Genomic DNA, 20,231 nt, shown 5'->3' with positions numbered 1-20,231 from the left:
TCCTGAAAATCAGACAAAAACTCTGGAATTTCAGAAGTGGAAGAAGAGGAGATTGACATCAAAGGAACATCATTATAAACCCCCTGACATCCCCAACTAGTCACAGACATAGACTTCCAATCCAACACAGGATTATGTGCCTGCAACCACGGAAAACCCAGCACGATAGCATCATGTAAATTATGCAACACCAGAAATCGACAATCTTCCTGATGGGCTGGCGCCATGCACATGGTCACCTGTGTCCAGAACTGGGGCTTATTTTTAGCCAAAGGTGTAGCATCAATGCCCTTTAAAGGAATAGGGTTCTGCAAAGACTGCAAGGGAAAACCACAACGCCTGGCAAACTCAAAGTCCATTAAGTTCAAGGCGGCGCCTGAATCCACAAACGCCATGACAGAAAATGATGATAATGAGCAGATCAAGGACACAGATAATAAAAATTTAGGTTGTACAGTAATGATGGTAATTGAACTAGCGATCCTCTTTGTACGCATAGGACAGACTGAAATGACATGAGAAGCATCGCCACAATAAAAACGCAACCTATTCTGACGTCTGAATCCCTGTTGTTCCGTTCTAGACAGAATCCTATCACACTGCATTCACTCAGGCATCTGCTCTGAGGACAACGCCACAGCGCGCACAGTTCTGCGCTCCCGCAAACGCCGATCAATCTGAATGGCCAAAAACATAGAATCACTCAGACCGAAAGGCGTGGGAAACCCCACCATAACATCTTTAACGGATTCAGAAAGACCCTTTCTGAAAATTGCCACCAAAGCATCATCATTCCATTTAGTCAACACAGACCATTTTCTAAATTTCTGACAATACAATTCTGCCGCTTCTTGACCCTGAGACAGGACCAACAAGGTCTTCTCCGCTTGATCCACAGAATTTGGTTCATCATATAATAATCCTAAAGCCTGAAAAAACGCGTCTACATTAAGCAAGGCCGGATTCCCAGATTCCAGGGAAAATGCCCAATCCTGAGGATCACCACGCAGCAGGGAGATGACAATTTTAACCTGCTGAATGGAATCACCAGAGGATCAAGGTCTCAGAGCAAAAAACAGTTTACAGTTGTTTTTAAAACTCAAAAATTTGGACCTGTCCCCAAAAAACAAATCAGGAGTAGGAATCTTAGGCTCTAAAACTGGAGTCTGAACAATATAATCAGAAATACCCTGTACCCTAGCAGCAAGCTGGTCTACACGAGAAGCTAATCCCTGAACATCCATGCTAGCACAAGACTCCTCAGCCACCCAGAGAAAAAGAGGGAAGAAAAGACAAAGCAGGCTACAGAAAAAAAATGGCACTTTCTTCCCTTCTTCTGAGATGCATTTAACTCATTGTTGGCCAGTTGTACTGTTATGATCCGGTGACCTTGGAGCCGCATGAGACTTTCTCAGGAGTAGGTGGAACCTGTACTGACTGCAAACCCTAAACTGTCACCGCAACTAGAAGTAGCCGTGGGGTGTACCTAACACATCCTAGACACCTCGACACAGCCGGAGGACTAAATACCCCTATAGATGGAAATGGGAATTCTATCTTGCCTCAGAGAAGAACCCCAAAGGATAGGCAGCCCTCCACAAATATTGACTGTGAGTATTAGAGGAAAGACACACGCAGGCAGAAATTAGGATTTAGCAAAAGAGGCCACACTAGCTAAATAGGAAAGGATAGGACAGAATTCTAAGCGGTCAGTATTAAAACCCTAAAAATATCCACAGCAGATAATACAAAAATTCCACCATCTAACTAAAGACATGGAATGTAAATCTGCATCTCCTGAGAATCCAACTTGACTGAAATCTCCAAACACAGTATAAGCTGGACAAGAAAAAACATTGAATAGTACTAAATTGTAAAGCACACAGCATGTGTGCTGTAGAAACAAATCCAGACACTTATCTTTGCTGATTTGGCAGCAGGGCAGGAGGAACCAGACAGAGATGCAAAACCTCCAAGAACAATGGGCAACTGGCAAGGGCTAATGAGTCCTGCACACCTAAATATCCCAGTCAGAGCTGCAATCAGCAGGATTGCAACCCAGGGACAACTGCATTACTACCAACAACCACCGGAGGGAACCCAAGAGCAGAATTCACAACAGTAATGTGTGTGTGGGGGGTAGGGGGGGGGGTGTGGGGCGCAATCATACTATTTAAAGTGCTATGTGGAGGGCCATCATACAATTTGGAGGGTTATGTGGGGGCCTATTATACTATTTGGAGTGCTATGTGGAGTGCTTTCATACAATTTGGAGGGGTATGTGGAGGGCCATCATACTATTTGGAGTGCTTTGTGGAGGGTTTTCATGCAATTTAGAGGGCTTTGTGGGGGCCATCATTCCATTTGAAGTGCCATGAACTGTCCATAATACTATTTGGCAGTGCATCATACTATTTGAAAGGCTATGTGGGGGACACCATACTATATGGAGGGCTATTTGTGAAGTCATTATACTATTTGGAACGCTATTTGTGGGGCCATCATACCATTTTGAGGGCTATGTAAGGGGCCATCATTGTTGTGAATTCCGTTCTTGGACTCCCTCCTGTGGTCATGAATGGTACTTCAGTGAGTTCGGTCTTTGGACTCCCTCTGGTGGCTTTGAGTGGTACTGCTGATCCTTGAGGTTGGCTTTCCCAGCTGCCCTCGTTTATCGCTAGGCTGGCGTCTCTATTTAACTCCACTCAGATCGTTACCTCATGCCTGCTGTCAATGTATCAGTACTGGTTCAGATCTCTCTTGGATTTCTCTGGTGACCTGACTGTTCCAGCAGAAGCTAAGTCACCGCTAGCTCATTTATTGTTCATTGTGTTCTGAATATATTTCTTAGTACATGCTAAGTTCTCTCCAGCTTGCTTTCATGATATTTCCTTGCTAGCTGGAAGCTCTGGGGGCGCAGGGTTGCACCTCCACACCGTGAGTCGGTATGGAGGGCTTTTTGCACACTCTGCGTGGTTTTTGTAGTTTTTTTTGTGCTGACCGCATAGATCCCTTTACTATCCTCTGCCTATCTAGTGAAGACTGGCCTCCTTTGCTAATACCTGTTTCATTCCTGTGTTTGTGACTTTCCTCTTAACTCACCGTCAATATTTGTGGGGGCTGCCTTTTCCTTTGGGGAATTTCTCTGAGGCAAGGTAAGGCTTATTTCCTATCTTTAGGGGTAGTTAGCTCTTAGGCTGTGAAGAGGCGTCTAGGGAGAGTTAGGTACGCTCCACGGCTATTTCTAGTGTTTGTGTGATAGGATTAGGGTTTGCGGTCAGCAGAGCTCCCACTCCCCAGAGCTCGTCCCGATTTCCAGTTTAACCATCAGGTCTTTCTGGGTGCTCCTAACCACCAGGCCATCATAACACATCATATTATATGGAGGGCTACGTGGGGGGCTATCATACTATTTGGAGGGCTATGTGGGGGGAATGATAATATTTTGAGGGTTATGTGGGGGTCCATCATACTATTTAGACAGCTATGTGGGGATCATCATTTGGGGGCATCATACTATTTGGAGAGCTATGTGGGGGCAATCATGCTATTTGAAAGGTTATGTGGGGGGTCATCACACTATTTTGAGTGGTATGTGGGGCCATCATACTATTTGGAGGAGCATCATACTCTTTGTAGGGCTATGTGGGGGCCATCATACTATTTGGAGAACTATGTGGGTACCTCCATACTATTCAAAGTTCTATATGGGGGCTATCGTGCTACTTGAGGGGCCATCATATTACTTGCAGGGCTATGTGGGAGCCATCATGCTATTTAGGGGGCATTCTACTATTTGTAGGGCTATTTGGGGGCTATCATGCTATTTACAGGGTCATCCTACTTTTTGTATTTCTATTTGGGGGCCATCATACTATTCAAAGGACTTGTCATGACTCAGGACGGGGTGGTTGTTCCATCCTGGTCAGGTCATGGTTAAGTTTGTCCTCCTCTATTTGGTTCTGAGGCGGCTATATAATGCTGGTAGTTCCTGCGTCCAGTGTCGGTGATACTCCTGTTTACTCGGCTAGACCCAGGTTACTCATCCGTAATCGCTGATCCTCTGCGTGTGTGAGTTTTGTTGTGTATGACCCGGTTTGTCGCTTTACTACTGTCTCTGTCTTCCTGCTCGGTACTGCTTTATCCCTCCTGGTATTCTCACCCCTTTGCTCGTCCCTGTTTACTCGTCTGTCTTGCCTTTGGTTACCCCGTGCGTGTCTGGCTTCTGACCCTTGGCTTTGGTTTGACTTTGTTATTCGGTTTGCCCACCTTTCTCCACATCACGGTCGGCTCTCCGTCCACTCGTGGGTAGCTCCGCCCCTGTGATCACGTGACCGGCCTAGCTCAGGTCCTGTGCGCTCTACACACCTCGGTTTTCTCACTCCGTGTGTATTGGCTCGCGTTCCCGGCTAGCGCCCCTGGCCTAAACCCCGGTGACACTATCCCCATGTCACTACATTATCACCAACCTAAACATTTTTAGGGGGCGTATAGATTTACTGTATGTCATGGATCCACTCCATGCTCTGTCAGATCAGGTGGCTAATCTGACAAAAATAATGCAAAGCCTGCCTATTGAGCAAAGAGCTTTGGTCACTTCCCACCAGCAGGTGCAAAGGGAGTTAGCAGATACTGTTAACGCAATTCGGGGTGCCCCTTCCCCATCTGACAATGTGGCTAGTGCGGTGTCAAATGTCTCTGTTTTCTCCTGAACCCTCTGTCAAACTGCCAGATACTTTTTCTGTGGATAAAAAGAAATTCCGGCTATTTAGAGAAAGTTGCAAATTATTGTTTTCCCTGCGCCTTCGGTCCTCGGGTGATGAGAGTCAAAGGGTGGAAATAGTGATATCTCTGTTTCGAGAGGGACCTCAGGCTTGGGCTTTCTCCCTATCTCCCATGTCATCTGAGAGACTGTCTGTTGATCGATTCTTCGAAGCCTTGGGTCTGATATACGATGAACCCGATCGAGTGAGATTGGCAGGGGACACGATTTTGGGTCTCACCCAGGGAAAGCGCTCTGCTGAGTGGTATTGTTCAGAGTATAGGCGATGGGCATTAGAAGTGTCTTGGGATGACTAGGTGCTCAGGGACATTTTCCGAAGGGGTCTGTCTGAGCATTTAAAGGATGCGTTGGCTCTGCATCCACCGACTGACTCTCTGAAAGAGGCCATGACACAGGCCGTCTGCATGGACCGCAGACTGCTTGAAAGAGGAGTGGTGCAATGTGAGGCTCTGTTATTGCCACTTAAATCAGAACCTTCATCACCGGTTGAGACCATGGAAGTGGGGGTGGTCTCCACGAAAGAGAGAAAGGAGAAGTTGTGAAGAGAATAAACTCTGTTTCTATTGTGGAGCTCCAGGCCATTGGAGAAAGGACTGTCCCTACTGCCCGCCGGATTCCAAGGTCTCGGGAAATGCCTAGGTTTGGGTAGCTGCCGAGGAGGTTACCCAGACACCCAGGTACTTTTTCTTCAGTTTTCAAATTGGTCTTGGGGTTCCCTGGGTTGCAATGTTATAACCCAATCATTGCTCCGTTTGTGCGACTTTCTCCGCACTATGGTCGGCTCTCCGTCCGCTCGCGGGTAGCTCCACCCCTGTGGTCACGTGGCCAGCTTAGCTCCACCCCTGTGATCACATGACCGTCCAGCTCAGGTCCTGTGCGCTCTACACACCTCGGTCTTCTCGCTCCGTGTGTATCAGCTCGTGTTCCCGGCTAGCGCCCCTGGACTAAACCTTGGTGACTATCTCCATGTCACTACAGGACTATTTGTGGGGCATATTACTGTTTAGAGGGCTGTGTGGTGGCCAATTAAACTATTAGGAGGGCTATGTGGTGACCATTATACTCGTTAAATGCCTGTGTGGGGGTCACTTTACTGTTTGGAGGGCTGTGTGTGGGGTCCATTCCATGTTCGGGTGTTGTGTGGGGTCCATTATACTGTCGAAAGTTGTGGGAGGGCCATTATACTGCATGGAAAGTCACTATACTGTATGGAGGGCTGTGTAGGTGCCATCACGTTCTACAGAGGGCTGTGTTGGGGTCATCATATTGTGTAGAGGGTTATGTTGGGGCCATCATACTGTTTGTGGGGGAGTATTGGACCAATCATACTATGTTGGGGTCACTGTGGGGGTATCATACTTTGCGGGGGCTACTGTAGGGTCATCATACTGTGCGTGTGGAGGGTACTATGGAGCAATACACTGTGGGGATATCTTACTGTGTTTGAGGGGCACATTTGTTGGTACATGATTGTGTCCATGTGATGCAATGCTCACTCATGCTGGGAGTTGTAGTCTCCAGCCTATATTAGGCATGTGATTGTTATGTAATGTCTATAGTGCAGCTGTGTCAGTAATATTATATCTATCTCTTTATAATAGAAAGGGGGGAATTAGCAGAGAAAAGGAAGAGGGATGTGTAGGGAGCAGGGACAGCCCGGGGAGGGAGAGGCTGGCACATTCTCACAGGACGCACTAGGGTTAAGTAAGGTGAACGCTCAGCCTCAGATGAACTCTGCGGGGCAGGGAGAGAAGTGTGTACAGAGATAGAGACAGAGCATGAGCCGCCCGGGGAGACTGCAGCCAGCACCCTGCCTGCTCCTGCCCGACACCGGGAGACTGCAGCCGGCACCCTGCCTGCTAGACACCGGGAGACTGCAGCCGGCACCCTGCCTGCTACTGCCCGGCACCCGGGAGACTGCAGCCGGCACCCTGCCTGCTAGACACCGGCACCCTGCCTGCTCCTGCCCGACACCCGAGAGACTGCAGCCGGCATCCAGCGGAAATTGCAGCCGGCACCCTGCCTGCTCCTAGCCTACACCCGGCACCCTGCCTGCTCCTAGCCTACACCCGGCACCCTGCCTGCTCCTAGCCTACACCCGGGACTGCAGCCGGCACCCTGCCTGCTAGCCGGGACCACACAGGTACGGAGGGAGCCTTTGCCGCAGAGCTGACACTCTAATTAATATAGGACCAATGGGGGAGTCTGACTGCAGAGCTGACACTCTAATATATGGCTCTTCTGTTATAACGGTGGATTTAACACTGTAATATGTGACTGCTTTATAGTAGAGAGGGAGACTGGGACTGCAGAGCTGACACTCTAATATGTGACTGCTTTATAGTAGAGAGGGAGACTGTGGGACTGCAGAGCTGACACTCTAATATGTGACTGCTTTATAGTAGAGAGGGAGACTGTGGGACTGCAGAGCTGACACTCTAATATGTGACTGCTTTATAGTAGAGAGGGAGACTGTGGGACTGCAGAGCTGACACTCTAATATGTGACTGCTATATAGTAGAGAGGGAGACTGGGACTGCAGAGCTGACACTCTAATATGTGACTGCTTTATAGTAGAGAGGGAGACTGTGGGACTGCAGAGCTGACACTCTAATATGTGACTGCTTTATAGTAGAGAGGGAGACTGTGGGACTGCAGAGCTGACACTCTAATATGTGACTGCTATATAGTAGAGAGGGAGACTGGGACTGCAGAGCTGACACTCTAATATGTGACTGCTTTATAGTAGAGAGGGAGACTGTGGGACTGCAGAGCTGACACTCTAATATGTGACTGCTTTATAGTAGAGAGGGAGACTGTGGGACTGCAGAGCTGACACTCTAATATGTGACTGCTATATAGTAGAGAGGGAGACTGTGGGACTGCAGAGCTGACACTCTAATATGTGACTGCTTTATAGTAGAGAGGGAGACTGGGACTGCAGAGCTGACACTCTAATATGTGACTGCTATATAGTAGAGAGGGAGACTGTGGGACTGCAGAGCTGACACTCTAATATGTGACTGCTATATAGTAGAGAGGGAGACTGTGGGACTGCAGAGCTGACACTCTAATATGTGACTGCTATATAGTAGAGAGGGAGACTGTGGGACTGCAGAGCTGACACTCTAATATGTGACTGCTATATAGTAGAGAGGGAGACTGGGACTGCAGAGCTGACACTCTAATATGTGACTGCTTTTTAGTAGAGAGGGAGACTGTGGGACTGCAGAGCTGACACTCTAATATGTGACTGCTATATAGTAGAGAGGGAGACACTGGGACTGCAGAGCTGACACTCTAATATGTGACTGCTTTATAGTAGAGAGGGAGACTGTGGGACTGCAGAGCTGACACTCTAATATGTGACTGCTATATAGTAGAGAGGGAGACACTGGGACTGCAGAGCTGACACTCTAATATGTGACTGCTTTATAGTAGAGAGGGAGACTGTGGGACTGCAGAGCTGACACTCTAATATTTGACTGCTATATAGTAGAGAGGGAGACACTGGGACTGCAGAGCTGACACTCTAATATGTGACTGCTATATAGTAGAGAGGGAGACTGTGGGACTGCAGAGCTGACACTCTAATATGTGACTGCTTTATAGTAGAGAGGGAGACTGTGGGACTGCAGAGCTGACACTCTAATATGTGACTGCTTTATAGTAGAGAGGGAGACTGTGGGACTGCAGAGCTGACACTCTAATATGTGACTGCTTTATAGTAGAGAGGGAGACACTGGGACTGCAGAGCTGACACTCTAATATGTGACTGCTATATAGTAGAGAGGGAGACTGGGACTGCAGAGCTGACACTCTAATATGTGACTGCTTTATAGTAGAGAGGGAGACTGTGGGACTGCAGAGCTGACACTCTAATATGTGACTGCTATATAGTAGAGAGGGAGACTGGGACTGCAGAGCTGACAGTCTAATATGTGACTGCTTTATAGTAGAGAGGGAGACACTGGGACTGCAGAGCTGACACTCTAATATGTGACTGCTTTATAGTAGAGAGGGAGACTGGGACTGCAGAGCTGACACTCTCTAATATGTGACTGCTATATAGTAGAGAGGGAGACTGGGACTGCAGAGCTGACACTCTAATATGTGACTGCTATATAGTAGAGAGGGAGACTGTGGGACTGCAGAGCTGACACTCTAATATGTGACTGCTATATAGTAGAGAGGGAGACTGTGGGACTGCAGAGCTGACACTCTAATATGTGACTGCTATATAGTAGAGAGGGAGACTGGGACTGCAGAGCTGACACTCTAATATGTGACTGCTTTATAGTAGAGAGGGAGACTGTGGGACTGCAGAGCTGACACTAATATTTGACTGCTATATAGTAGAGAGGGAGACACTGGGACTGCAGAGCTGACACTCTAATATGTGACTGCTATATAGTAGAGAGGGAGACTGTGGGACTGCAGAGCTGACACTCTAATATGTGACTGCTTTATAGTAGAGAGGGAGACTGTGGGACTGCAGAGCTGACACTCTAATATGTGACTGCTTTATAGTAGAGAGGGAGACACTGGGACTGCAGAGCTGACACTCTAATATGTGACTGCTTTATAGTAGAGAGGGAGACACTGGGACTGCAGAGCTGACACTCTAATATGTGACTGCTATATAGTAGAGAGGGAGACACTGGGACTGCAGAGCTGACACTCTAATATGTGACTGCTATATAGTAGAGAGGGAGACTGGGACTGCAGAGCTGACACTCTAATATGTGACTGCTATATAGTAGAGAGGGAGACTGTGGGACTGCAGAGCTGACACTCTAGCAATATGCTCTGATAAATGGCTAATGACAGGAATCTATGACTCCTATGATGATATAGCTGACAGTCTAATATGTGACTGCTGAGGATAGGTCATCAATATCTGTTCGAGTGTCGGTCCCCGACCGTTCTATCAGCTGTGATAAGCGCAGTCCGGATGTAAACATTGAGCGGCGCTGAACCGCGCAGCCGCATTCAGTGCCGCCACCGCTGCCGGGACCCACACAGCAACTCTGTTCTCCACTGACGCTCTAATATGTGACTGCCAGACAGTAAGAGGAGATACTACAGAGCTGACACTCTAATAAGTGACTGCTATACAGTAAGAGGAGACACTGCAGAGCTGACACTCTAATAAGTGACTGCTATACAGTAAGAGGAGACACTGCAGAGCTGACACTCTAATATGTGACTGCTATACAGTAAGAGGAAATACTGCCAAACAGACCATTGTGGTGATACAAAGCTGACACTCTATTAAGAGACTGTTCTCCATGTGATGTCTGCTAGTTACGCTCTCTTTCTTTGCTTGGATCTTGGCTAGGAGTCACACCCAAGTTTCATTGCCTATTTCATAAGAAAATGCTCTGCTTTCCAAGAAATGATTACACAATTATTAGCGCATAATAACGCGGCGCACCTCCCCCCCTATGGGGTTATCACGAGCCCCAAACCCGTTCTGTGTCTCTCACCAGATAAATATGTGGCCGTCTGCTCAGGATCCTGGGGCTGCTCTGTTACATAGGAAATGAGGAGTAGATGCCTCACATCAGCATCAGCGTCTATGGACGGAGCTGGACAACTTCTCCGGACAGGAAGACAATATATACTACGGGATATGGGATTACAGATGGGAAAATCCAGAATGATAGGATAGATTTAGGTTTGGGGTTAGAGATGGTTGGGATTAGGGTCAGATATCTAGGGTTAAGGTTTAGAGACCTCTGTGTAACTGGTAGAGATGGTTTAGATTGAAGAACTAGGGTGCGAGAATGGTGTTGAAGGTCTAGCTCCAAGTTTAGGGTTCGTAATCTAGGAGTAAGGTAGCTGAGGTCTAGATGTTAGTATGTGAGGTAGATCTAGGTCAAGGATAAAACGTTAAGGTTCAATATTCGACTGTAGGTTTATGGCTAGTGATCTAGGTTAGGGCTAAAGGTATAAATCTAGCTCCAGGGTTAGTGGTATTAATCTAGGATTAGGGTAAAGATTGAGGTCAAGAAATCAGTGTTTAAGGTAGAAATGAATGGGGTTCTGGGTTATAGATCAAGAGCTATATATAGGGTTAAAGAGATAGATACAGAGTTAGGTTTGAAGTTCTAGCTCCTGGCTTAGTGACTGAAGTCTAGATGTTAGTGTTTGAGGTAGCAGTAAATAGGGCTCTGAATTATAGATCTAGGTCAAGTTTGTATGATTAGAGTTAGAGATTTGGGTTGTGGTTTTAAGGTAAGTGTTAAAGATCAGAACTAGGCTATTGTTTGAGATCTAGGTCAAGTTTTTTTTATTTAAATGAGAGTTAGAGATTTAACCTTAGGGTTAGGTTTAGAGTTCCAAGTTGTGGTTTGAAGGCTAATGTGAAAGCTCAGAGCTAGATTATGGTTTGAGGTCTAGGTTTAAAGCTTTGAGGTATAGCTATAGATCTAGAGTGTTGAGTTTTGGCTGCTAAAATATAGCTTCATACAGTCCAATAACCGGTGACATGTTTACAATAAGCAAAAATGACTTTATGGCAGTGTTTTTCTCATTTATTTTACACAAAAGCTTTTGACCCACCAATTGTGTCAGGCAATAGAGTTTCCGACTTATGAGCATACCCTTATAAAATGTTTAGTGTGGTGGGACGTTCTCTTGTGAAGCTTTCTCATCATCAGTTGTATGCAGGAAGATGTCTCAACATGTATGGTCCCATAATTCACGGAGAGAATTATGTAATACTTAATTTTTTTTGGCGTGGACAATGCAGAAAAGTATCTTGTCCAACAAACTCCAATTCCATCCAGTGAAACAACTCCAGGAGTTAAATGTTTTGTATGTCATTTGTGCCAGCTACAAATTATTGATTTTTCTCTGTTTTCAGTCAGAACTGATCTTTATCTTTTTTTTTTTTCACAGGACTTTACTTTTTGACCTCCAACCGTGCACAATCCTGGCTCACCTCAGTGACCTCTCACCTCCAGCCCTTTCCCCTCATCCTAATATGAATGGTCAGGTGCCTTGCTCCACCTCCGAGGAGCTGTCTCCTCAGCATGCTCCTCCTACTCTTGAACCCTATGCTCCTCCTCCAGCTTCTACACAGAGTGCTCCTGAAGATACCTTATCTCCAGGGTCCCTCCTATCTGGTTCTGGTCTCCTTCTTGCTCGTTCTCTCCTCGGCCGCCGAAGTACATCTACTTCACCAAATAATTCACCATCACCCAACAGCCTCCGCCGTCGTCGAGAATTCACTCCAGATGAAAAAAAAGATGATAGTTACTGGGATAAACGAAAAAAGAACAACGAGGCAGCTAAACGCTCAAGAGAGAAACGTCGTGCTGGTGACCTTGCCCTAGAAGGACGAGTCATTGCTCTTCTAGAGGAGAACGCAAGGCTACGAGCTGAGCTGCTTGCTCTTCGATTCCGCTTTGGCCTGGTCCGGGATCCATGTGAGGAAGCTCGTGGAACATATGCACAGCCATGTGGTCTCCATGATCCAACTCCGCCAAATCCTACCCCACCGATGCCTCATTCAGAAGACTCTGGATTCTCCACTCCGAGTGTAGGCAGTCCAGTTTTTTTTGAAGACAGAGTTCCTGAACAGGAAACTCAACCTTTGCCACCATCATCCATAAATTATTACGGCCCTGTTCCAGGAGACACTGTTGAGAATCCTCGTATGAGATTTGATGCTCATCCTGACACATATAAAAGCCTCCCACATAAGTTGAGGTTTAAGGCCTGCGCTCCAGGTGAGGAAGGACCTCATGCTGCACCACCCGTCCCGAGAGAAATGAACAGTTTTCCTACTGAAGTGGCCCAAGCTTTTCCCCAGCAGCCAATGGCTTGTCAACGGGGACGATGGGGAAACCAAGGTCAGGATGGAATCCCAGCTCAGGCTGCAGAAAACTCAGAACTTAGGACGCAACTAGCCTCACTGTCCGCAGAGGTCGCCCAGCTGAAGAGAATTTTTTCAGAGCAGATGGTGGGTCGAAGTGGACCTGATTAATATTGTAGAAACTCAGGAGCCACAAATCAATGCATATGACTAACGAGAAATACTTGAGAGACTTATTACAAAAGCCACACAACTGGTTCCTCTAGTTACCTGAAACGCGTCAGCGGCTTCACATAAGAAGGCATGATTTCATGAGTCTGGTGCTAGAAAGACATTACTTACTGTACTTAGCCAAAGGACATTGAAGCAGCCCTGTAGTCGAGATATACAATGGACTGATGTGACCTCGTTTCCTCTGCTGGAGGGAGAACGTAATGTAATACGGTTTTGAAAAAAGTGTTTGTGTTTTATGTGTCACGCTGCCAAATTTTTGAAAATACATCATTTTAGGCCACATTGATGCAATTTTTTTCACTTTTTTTAAATCTTACAACACATAAGTAGAGGCCTAGTGACCTCCTTACATTGGCACTCCTTTACTGGCACGTTGTTACCATCACTATGGCATGGTCATGGTTTCTCCTCGACTGGAAGATGTTAAGACACAGATGTAGAAGAAAATATGTTCTTGTGTGAGAGTCATTGTGTTCGTGATCTATGAAATATTCACCAAAAATTTTACCAGTCCTTAAAGTGTCCTTTTTCCTGTCCATACTTCGGTGGTGCCTGCTTATCTTGTATATTTTCACAACTTTTTGGAATTGACTTTTTTCCTGACTGATTCATCAACCCAACCAGCTCTATATCAGGATTGTGAGAACATGACCATGGACCTTTCTTAAGTGTTCGGAGATGTAAATTACATAGAATTACCATCTGAGAGTCAAATACTTGTGTTCTGAATGGTGCTAAAAAATTTGTCTGATATCACACAGACCAGGACAGTTCAATAGACATTTTGCTGGTCCTGGTATTTTTGGTCTGTCCATTTTATATACCTCGTTATTATTTTTTCCTTCTTTTCTCTCAATTACCTCTGTGTTGCCAAACCCCAGATACCATTTTTATTTCCATAATTTTCGCTAGATCTTCTCCAGTTTTCGTCTTGTGGGATTCTCTTACCATAGGGTTAGCCTTCCACTTGTTCATTTCCAAGGCCTCCATCTCTGTCAGCACAGAATGGTCTCCAGATTTCTCTCTATTGTCTGTATAATTTTCCATTTGGTCTGTGAGAGTTCATGTATGAATAATTCCAAGCTCAAAGACACCACTTTTCATCCTTTGTCAGTCTCCCTCACATTCCGTAAGATGAGGGTTTTACCAGTGGTAGATGGAGAATTTCCAAAAGCGGATGGGGGAAGGAGTGTTATGGGTATTAGGACACATGATAGAAAGAAGTCTTCGTTTCGAAGACTGGTTGGCATAGTCTCAAAAGGTGCTGTCACATTTGGCCATAACTGTCAATTAGGTACTCTAGCCTATTAAGCCTTGATCCATACACCATTGGTTTCCACTATCAGACGTGCCTTCTTCAGGCCTAACGTTTGTGTTTCTATCCTAATCTCCACTTACCCAACTTGTGACGCTGAAGTATTTGTCCACTCCTGGCAGAGTTTCGCATTGTACCCTCTCAGCTGTGGAACAAGCCAGGGGGTGAGGATTGCTGAATTCATCCCTGGTTCCTGGCATTCAGCATGATAAGCTGACATATGGGCAATCGATGTTTCCCCTCCTTCCATCAATCTGTAGCTTAATTATCCATATACTGTCACCAAACGCTTTTTCAGCTGAGTGGTTAAAGTGTCAAATAATGAAAGTCCATAAACGTTTCTGTAAACCCATAAATTGTGCCCCTTCCAAAGGGTGCCCAGGGCAGCAGCCTAGTCTGCCTTCTCCATATCTTCTCTTTCTTTATGATGCCAATTTTGGGTTGCCAATTTTGCTTTGGGTACAAGGGCTATACAGGATCCTCGAAATATACTTATCCTCCCCCATCCCTTTATCTCACCCGCTTATTATGTGAACATACACTACACGTGTTAAGTACTGATCCTTGTAAATAAAGAAATTATCTGTTTTACAATACCGATTTATTGCTTCTTTGACTTTTAGATTGTATGGTAAAAAGAATCAATGGCAGCATGTAGGCAATGGTGGCCAATTTAACGCATAACCAATAGGGTATCATTTATCAAAACTGTCTTAAAGGAAAAACTCAGATCAGCTTTAATTTTTTCACCCATTTTTTGGAGTGAGGGTGTATAGAATGGGCTCAGATACTGAACCTACCCACACAGGATGATGCCACCTGTACTATACAGCCATCACCTGCTTCTAACTACTTTAGCTCCGATCACTGCTGTTCAATCACTTAAATGTCACTTTCAATCTCGGATTACATTGCATGAACGATGCGGCATGTCCGGTCATTGGCTCCCCATGATGTGAAGACCCCTTTGGCCGTCATCTTGGTTGCTCCCCTGAAAGCAGTAATTTTCAGTAAAGGCTGCGGTACTCAAGAGATCAAACAATCGAAGGTTCAGATCCCCTCTATGGGCTAAAACATACAGTGAAAGTGAAAAATTAAAAAAAAATATTAAAAGAAATTAAAAAGAATAAATGAAAATCACCGCTTTCCCCATTTAAAGAAAAAAATAAATAATCAGTATTACCAAGTCGGTAAAAGCCTGATCTTTCAAAATAAAAAAAATTATGTAGCCTACAGGAAAAAAAAATTTGAAACTCCCAAAGTGCCATTTTTCAGTTGTTGCACCTTTCCCCAAAAAAGCAAAAAAAATAAAAATAAAAAATGCACATATCCCAAAATGGTTCCAATAAAAACTACAGCTTACTACACACAAAAAACAAGCCCTTCGACGGAAAGACACAAACCAAATTTTTCTGTATTTATTTTTTTACAAAAATCAGATTTTTCTTTAACCCCTTAATGTCATATAATGTACTGGGTACGTCATATGCCGTCTCCTTGGCTCTAACGCGAGCCGGGCCCGCATCTTTGCCAGTGGATGATGGCTGGAGCGCCACCCATGGGTCAATCTGTGACCGCGGCATTGGCGGCACGTCGACGGGGGGCATGAGAGGCAGTGCCTCGAACAACTCTATATCCAGAATATTGAAAATGTTACGACTTTCGGTCGAAGGGGAAGAAAAACACAACCGGAAAAATGAAGCTGGGCTGCGGTGGTAAAAATGAAAGCTGTAGTTGGTTGCTGTGGGAAACACAGGCTCTTCTGCCCCCCATCATGGCTGATCTCTATGTATTTCTTCCCCATTGTTCCTTACACAAACATAAAGGGGATCTCCACACGTGTTTCATTCTAGGTGAAGTGGGCCAGAACCAAAACTAAAGGAGCTATGACGAAGGACCTGCCATGATTGAAGGTTCCTCATCTAGTAATTTCCTAACAAACAGGAAATCCCCCGCAGCGGCAAGACATGGAGTCGCGGAAACTCCAGCATTTTTTTTCGACACTAGGTTAAGACATGAGCATGCTCAGATAACACCTTACCCGAGCACGCTCACTCATCACTAATAATGACCTGTTTATCTCTTGTAAAACAGCGTATCAATGGCCGGATCACATACAGTCACTCCGTTTAGAACTAGGCCTATATCCTTAAAAAAGGGGGTTGCTCGTTTAGGACAATTCCTAAAAAAAAGTACCTGAAAATAAGATCTAATTAGAGATCAGTGAAGAAGCCTGGCAGCAAGCGTTCAATTCCTCTGCAGTGCCTCCACAGGTGAAACTAAGTATTACACGGCATCCATGAAAATCAGTGGTCTGTATAAGGCTACGTTCGTATTTGCGTTGTGCGCCGCAGCGTCGGCGCCGCAGCGCACAACGCAAACAAAACCGCGGCAAAACGCACGCTAAAACGCTGCGTTTTGCGCCGCATGCGTCCTTTTTGGCCGAAAGTTGGACGCAAAAAAAATGCAACTTGATGCGTTTCTTGCGTCCAACGCTTGCGGCCATGCGGCGCAAAACGCAGCACAACGCATGTCCATGCGCCCCCATGTTAAATATAGGGGCGCATGACGCATGCGGCGCCGCTGCGGCGCCCGACGCTGCGGCGCTGACCGCAAATGTGAACGTAGCCTAAGTGATGCTGGTCCTCCACATACTACACATACGTACGTCATCTACCTATATACAGGAGACCCCCCCAGTCCTCTTGTCACAGGTAAGAGGAATATTGTACAGTATGGAGTCAGCTCATCTGGCCGTTTCTCTATGTCCCTATCCCCTTTAAGACCGAGCCATTTTTCAATTTTTGCACTTTCGGGTTTTTTTGGTTTTTTTTACCTTCACTTCCAAGAGTCATTTTTGTGAATCCATACGATCGCTTCTTTATTCTGAACGAATTGCCGTTTTGAATGACACCGATCATTTTATCAAGCTACTAAAAATGGAAGAAAAAAAAAATTAGCGGTGAAAAAAATAAATAAATGCGTCCTCCGTTGTTTTGTTATTTTACGGCGTTCATGGTGCGATATAAATGTCCTGGTAATGTGATTCACTACAATTACTGAGAGAAGAAAACGTATCATTTTTGAAAAATATTTTTGTGGTTAAAATATTTTCCTAAATTTGTATTAAAAAAAAACTGATTGGTATAGCTATTTTTTATTACTTTTTTTTTTTTTTTAAAGGAGCAATTTTGATGTTTGTTTTTTATTTTTTTACGGTGTTTATCGTATGGGTTAAATACATTTATATTTTGATAGATCGGACTTTTGCGGACCCCATGATACAAAATATGTTTCGTTTTGTCAAAAGGGGGAGGGGAATCTCAAACTTTTTGATATAAATATTTTTTTAAACTTTTATTTATTTATTTTTTGTTAGTCCCCCAAAGGAACTTAAACTTGCGATCTTTACATTGCTTGTGCTATATACTGCAGTATACAGGAACGTTTATGATCTCTTATGGTGCAGTCAGACGGCCGGATAAATCGGATCGAGAACGGACCGCAATGCGCGTAATGCTATGGGTTCAGGACTTATAGAAACACAGCAGAAAAACTGATGATATTCTGTGAGAGGGAACTAGAGGGCCCAGCATTATATTGGTGCAATTGTTGTGTAAGCAATTCCCCTACATCATGCCATCTACTTTAGGAACTGCCTTCAGTCAATTCTCCTTCTTCCCACTAGAGGGAGCTATAAATCCACAGTCAGAATTGTGTGGACTTATCCAGGACCGCAGGAATCTCAGTCTTGTCCCACAGATATTTCTGCACCACATAGTGGAAAGGGAATCATGTCATCATTCATCACCCGTGAAGAGTCAATGTATGATTAAGGGCTTGTTCACACTTTGCAGATTCCACTGCGGATTTTTCCGCAGCGGATTTGCAAAACCCGCAGTGCAAATCCGCGGTGATTTTCACAGCGGTTTTTTGTGCGGTTTCTACTGCGGATTCCACTGCGGTTTTCCAACTGCACTTTCCTATTGGTGCAGGTGGAAAACCGCTGCGGAATCCGCGGAAAGAATTGACATGGTACTTCTTTTTTTCCGCAGAAAATCTGCGCGGATTTTCCTGCGGAAAAACGCAAAGTGGGCACAGCGGTTTTTGTTTTCCATAGGGTAACATTGTACTGTACCCTGCATGGAAAACTGATGCGGATCCGCAGCGCCAAATCCGCTGCGGATCCGCAGCAAAAAACGCAAAGTGTGAACATAGCCTAATTGTCATATTATAACATCCAGCATTGATTTACCTTCTGAAATACTCTGTGCTGCTGCGGCCTAGTGTTAGAACTGGATGTGACAAAGCTGGAAACGTTCATGTTCCTCATCCAGGTTGTTGGGAAAGCTGCTGCCATTGCTTTTCTGTTCCTGCCAAGTTCACAGATAAAGAAAGGTGATAAAAAGAACAATATATATCTACCTGACAAGTAATAGATCAGATCCTGGGTGCCGGGGTGGACGTCAGCAACAAAATGACAGCCCCTCAAATGTCATTTATCCATGAAGGCCGTAGTAATTCATTTATATATTCTATATCAAATACATGAGCCTCAAAAAAAGAGAATCTTCTACAGCCCGAAAATCTGCCAATAATCTGGGACCTCAGGACTGAGCAGTGAATGAATTATGGAAAATGGAAAACTTTTCAACATTAGATAGCTAATAGATAGATAATAAATAGATAATAGATAGATAATACATGGATGGATAGATAGTAAATAGTTGATAGATAATATATAAATAGATAGATTGATAGATAATAAATAGATAATAGATAGATAGTAAATAGTTGATAGATAATATATAGTAAATAGATGATAGATAGATAAATAATAGATAGAGAATAGATAGATAATAGATAGATGATTGATAGATAGATAGATAGATAGATAGATAGATAAACATACTTTGGCCCCAGGAACAAAATAAAAATAAAAATTTGTTATAGTGTAATTTCCTTTATTTGACACAATATAAGACATTTTTCTGCCCTGTGCTAATAAAATCAAAATTTGTGCTGAATGAAGTCGTTTTTCCATTGTCTTTAAACATAAGCAATTGAAATATTACACTTGGAAGCCAGGAACATAAATTGTGTTACATTGTGTAATAGATAGATAGATAATAATTAAAGAAAATTTGGCAGCACTACCCAAAAAAAACCGGGTGCAATAAAACCTGTAAAGGTGATGTCCAAACCTCCTAAACAGAAAATCAGGAAAAAAAAACAGATAATAGATAGATATTATTATTCTTCTTCTTATTATTTATTTATATAGCACCATTAATTCCATGGTGCTGCACATGAGAAAGGGGGTTACGTACAGAGTTATAGCTATCATTTACAGTAAACAGGTTTACAATGACAGACTGGTACAGAGGGGAGAGATCCCTGTCCTTGCGGACTTACATTCTATGGGATAGTGGGGAAGATACAGAAGGTAGGATAGGTAGGATACAACATAGAAATGTTGAACTCTAATAGTAAATTAAATAATTCTTAATGCCGTTTACAGAAATTCTTAATTAAAACCTGTCTAAAATGTGGAGATTAAATAATATATCTTATTACATATAGGGATCAGAGGAGTAGGGAAATATTATATAGAGAGATCAAAATTCCATTTTTGTGATACAGAGCTCCAAATCTTCTCCATAAACATAAAAGTAAATTATAACATTTTGACTTTCGGCGGCCACCACTAGAGGGAGCTCCAGAGCTCAGCTCATAGATTTATGCATTGAACTCAATAATATGCAGCAGCTCCTGAGCTCCCCCTAGTGGTGGCCGCAGACAGACACAAGTTTACCATGTAAATAAGCAGATTTGGAGCTCTGAATCAGAAAACAGTCCTGTGAGTGCTATAAATATATATATATAAGGAAATGACTCAGCACAGGATGCTAATGGCAGAGCCAGACAAGCACAGGATGGGGGGAGTAGTGACTAATGCTGTATCACTTTACCAGACTCACCCGATGTCACCCGTATTAATAAGAATGAAGCCATTTCACAGCGTTCAGAAGTATTTCTGTGCTGCAGGGGAAGCAGAATCTGTATATTTTACT

At 44.4% G+C, this 20,231-nt stretch overlaps 1 protein-coding gene and 1 long non-coding RNA gene across 2 annotated transcripts in view; one reads left to right on the top strand and one right to left on the bottom strand.

Moving 5' to 3' along the window:
- Positions 1–6,485: 6,485 nt before the first annotated feature.
- On the top strand, positions 6,486–14,751 carry LOC143774377 (uncharacterized). Its single transcript, XM_077261899.1, has 2 exons — positions 6,486–6,926; positions 11,690–14,751. The coding sequence occupies exon 2, from the start codon at positions 11,775–11,777 to the stop codon at positions 12,777–12,779; it is 1,005 nt and encodes a 334-aa protein (XP_077118014.1). The 5' UTR covers positions 6,486–6,926; positions 11,690–11,774; the 3' UTR covers positions 12,780–14,751.
- Positions 14,752–15,091: 340 nt separating this feature from the next.
- The window catches only part of LOC143774378 (uncharacterized), a 142,288-nt gene continuing 137,148 nt past the window's right edge, over positions 15,092–20,231 (bottom strand). Inside the window, exons 2-3 of the long non-coding RNA XR_013215521.1 lie at positions 18,413–18,530; positions 15,092–15,148 (exon numbers count right to left, since the gene is read on the bottom strand). This is a non-coding gene — a long non-coding RNA (uncharacterized LOC143774378). The remainder of the gene's footprint in view (positions 15,149–18,412; positions 18,531–20,231) is intronic.

This window comes from Ranitomeya variabilis, chromosome 5 (assembly GCF_051348905.1).
Source record: "Ranitomeya variabilis isolate aRanVar5 chromosome 5, aRanVar5.hap1, whole genome shotgun sequence".
NCBI classification, from domain to species: Eukaryota; Metazoa; Chordata; class Amphibia; order Anura; family Dendrobatidae; genus Ranitomeya; species Ranitomeya variabilis.
Note: the sequence above shows the minus strand (reverse complement) of the source record. Positions and strands in the feature narration are given on the sequence as shown.